This window comes from Thermoascus crustaceus, assembly GCF_041956765.1.
Source record: "Thermoascus crustaceus strain CBS 181.67 unplaced genomic scaffold VTN00scaffold_11, whole genome shotgun sequence".
Taxonomy (NCBI): domain Eukaryota; kingdom Fungi; phylum Ascomycota; class Eurotiomycetes; order Eurotiales; family Thermoascaceae; genus Thermoascus; species Thermoascus crustaceus.
Window position 1 is genome coordinate 960,058 of NW_027192537.1, and position 3,246 is coordinate 963,303.

The following is a 3,246-nucleotide window of genomic DNA, read 5'->3' on the forward strand; positions in this document are numbered from 1 at the left end:
CGGCAGCGCGGTGGCCTCAGGATACTCCGTTGATGCATCTGACCGTTGGGTGACTCATAATGGTCAATGGATTTTGTATCTTCCTTTTGAGTTTCGGCCAAGTGCTGTTGCTTCTAGAGACAATGCCCTGGCACTTGGAACTCGGTTAGGTCGAGTAGTGATTATTCTTTTCAAGACACCTCCTAAGCTGTCACAATTCTAGCTGCTGAGGTATCCTATTCGCGTTCCAAAAGGAGAGCCCGGGATGCTTCACATATTTATGTCTTGGAGTGGCGAGAACTTGTACTCTCTGGAGCTGAGGCTATGTGTTTTAGCTTTGTAGTGTATCTGAATTGCCACTTGGACCTGTCTCTTGTAACTAGTATACGTAGACATACATTTATGCACATTTTCCATGTTTCAGGGGTTCATACTGTTGATCAGCAGATGCTTAATAACAAAGTCATTCATGGAGACTATTAATGGTCAATATTTCAATTGGCATCCTACACCTAACACAACGTCAACTGAGGCGGATACCATGGGAATACTCTTCGGCCTGTTTCTGCAAGAGGGCGTGAGAAGATCATTCAGATGCTGCTAGGTGAAAGAACAGATGCCAATACTGGTGGCAGTTCTCTTCAGGCTTTTGGATGCAGGGCTCATTTGTCTTGATGCCATGCAAAAATGGTGAGCAGTAGGATACCATGCATCCAGAAGGACAGATAAGTGGTACTTATGTGTTACGTGCCCCCTTATTGGTCAGAGGGTGATACTCATTGCGCGCCGGTTTTAGCCACAGGAAGGAGCACGTCACAGGGTCTTCCGCAACTGCAGTCAAGCTAGGACAGCTGTTGAGCCAGAACACTAGTCTGGAACAACTAGGGATCAAGATACAGCAGAGGGTTGGACAAGACAGAGGTCTAGGCCAGTCAGAGGGTTGATATACAGAGTAAGAAGTTGCAGAAGTTGAGGCAGGGAAGGTAACAGAAGGGTCTGGTTTACTAGACAAGTTGACGACAAGGGTCCTATATACTTGGTAAATGAGTGTGTTTATATACAGGGTCTTTCATGGCTTGTGCAAGTAGGGGTAATTCCTTTCTTGGGCTCCGGAGTCTTGGGGAGTAACGGTGTTGATTTACTCCGGGTCTTAGTCATTCTTCTGGTGTTGAGACTCGGACGCTGTTGTGCCGGTTCCGGCGCAGGGTCACTTGTTGTGGCTGTGGGCGAGGCTGTAACATTATAAGAATACAAATACTATGAAGCATATAGGTCTCTTTCATGGTGACATCTTGGAGTGGCCCTTGTTCTACATGAGTGGGCATTACATTAAGAAGAGATTTTCTAGGCAAGAGTATTACGGACACTGGAAGTCGTCAAGAGTATGCTACAGTGGAAAGCAGAAAGTTTGGGTATGATGAAAATCCTGGATATTTGTTTTGAAGATCCTGTGGCAGCAAGTGCATTGAAAAATAAAAATGTTTGCAATCATTTCTACCAAGCCCTGACCATTGTCGCAACCAGAGAAGTGGACCGATACCGTGCATGCATTGTTAAGCCGGAAATGAAAGGACTTTGTGAAGAGCAGCGATAATTGATTTGGGAAGGGACTGCTGGATCATATTTGTACCATGAAAGGTCTATTGATACAAGCAGAGGGTTTTAACTGTAGGAAGCATGGATTCTTGAGTCTCCAGCTTGACGCAGAACTACACGCCTTTGAGGAACCTAATTTCTTGAGTTTCCGGCATGGCGCAGAGTGTAGTGAACATCCTAATCTCTCTTTCCCAGGCCTCTTCGCCGCTTCCCGCGACGGCAGGGAGTTGCGCCTTAGGTTCTGCGAGTAACGCACTTGGAGCGACGCCATACTCCGGCCTGGAAAGCAATCTGCAATTTCCTCCCATGACATATTCTCCTTCTCTTCCAACCTTTTCAAGAGTACATTGTCCGCAGATGAATATGGCATTCGTTTTCCAGCTATGCGAGTTGAAGAAGTTTGAGGTATCGCCTGTTCTGTATTGCTACCTATGCGCTTAGACCGGCGATGAGAAGAAGATTGACCACGTTCGGCATGAAGGTGAAGCAATACGTTGGTTGCGAACGTTGACTTTGGATAGTTAGGATGACCTGCCCTGAAATATATTGGTTCTTGTGGGAGCTGGTTGACAACACAGGAGCCGGGCTGCGCGATTCCCAGCTAACAGATCGGGACATCATTTGCTACTGTCACTGATGTGGCTGCAAGCCTGCGTCTTTTCCTCGGCCGCCGCCGCTCTTCATGATCAGAGACCTCAGATGAAAGTTTGTCATCAGCAAAATCCTGATCTGTGGGATTGACGTCGTTGTCGTCTTGGCCGCGCCGGGTCGGCTCCTGCGCCTGGGGATACTTGCATCGGCGGCTGTAGATTTCATGCGCCGAGGTGCGGGTATGACCACTGCAATGCAAGGGAGGTTTTTGCGGCAGCCAGGCAGCTCTTCCTCAAGGTAACGGGAGATACGTTCAAGTAGAACCCACCTTGAGCTGTTCCGAGGGCGACAGTTCACTGTCGACAACCCTTGTTTCCTTGTCATGGTTGTCCAGATCAACAGTGGCACCTCCGGGAGAAGCTTCGAGTTGACCAATGGCTGCCTGCAACTCGGGATCCCGCTCCACGGACGTCTTCTCCTCTTCTGTCAGGTTCGAGAACACCATGATCTCCTGCATTCCCGGGTGCCTGCGCGGACGGTAATGATTGATAAATGTCCGGCTACTCGCGTGCGCCATGATCACGTTCCGCTGCGCGTCACTGACCCACCCTAGACATCGCCCTGCGTCAGAATCCTTGCGTGGCAAGTGGATTTGCGATGTGAGAGAAGGCAAACTTAAATGGTCCAACATACTCTGGAATGAGGAAATCAAAGGCCTTGTAATGGTCAATCTTGAGAAACCACCAAGGCAAACTTTAGATCTGGTATCTACAAACTTCTAGAAGGCAATATAAAACATGAAGAGAGCAGTACAGAGCCTGTCAGAACCTCCACATCAACTGTCATTGAACCAATTATTAGAAAATTGTCTCAAGCAGAAGTGGAATTACCACTGTGGTAATGACTACACAGAAATAAAGCTGTCATTTTCTTCTGAGAAGCCTCAGCATCTATAATACACTGACTGGATTTTTTTATCTCTAAAGCTGCTCTTGAACAAGTCTTGCTTTCGGTCTTAGAAACGTCTTCCTGCGTCCTGGGTCGAACTGGGACGGAGGTCGGTCTAGGACTGCTGTCGAG

The 3,246-nt window shown here is 47.9% G+C and overlaps 1 protein-coding gene across 1 annotated transcript; it reads right to left on the reverse strand.

The window, feature by feature from the left end:
• Positions 1 to 2,176: 2,176 nt before the first annotated feature.
• On the reverse strand, positions 2,177 to 2,743 carry VTN00DRAFT_3038 (uncharacterized protein; the record flags this gene model as incomplete). The annotated part of the gene is made up of 2 exons (XM_069429311.1): positions 2,177 to 2,356; positions 2,495 to 2,743. The coding sequence occupies 2 exons, from the start codon at positions 2,741 to 2,743 to the stop codon at positions 2,177 to 2,179; spliced, it is 429 nt and encodes a 142-aa protein (XP_069283450.1).
• Between the last annotated feature and the right edge of the window lie 503 nt (positions 2,744 to 3,246).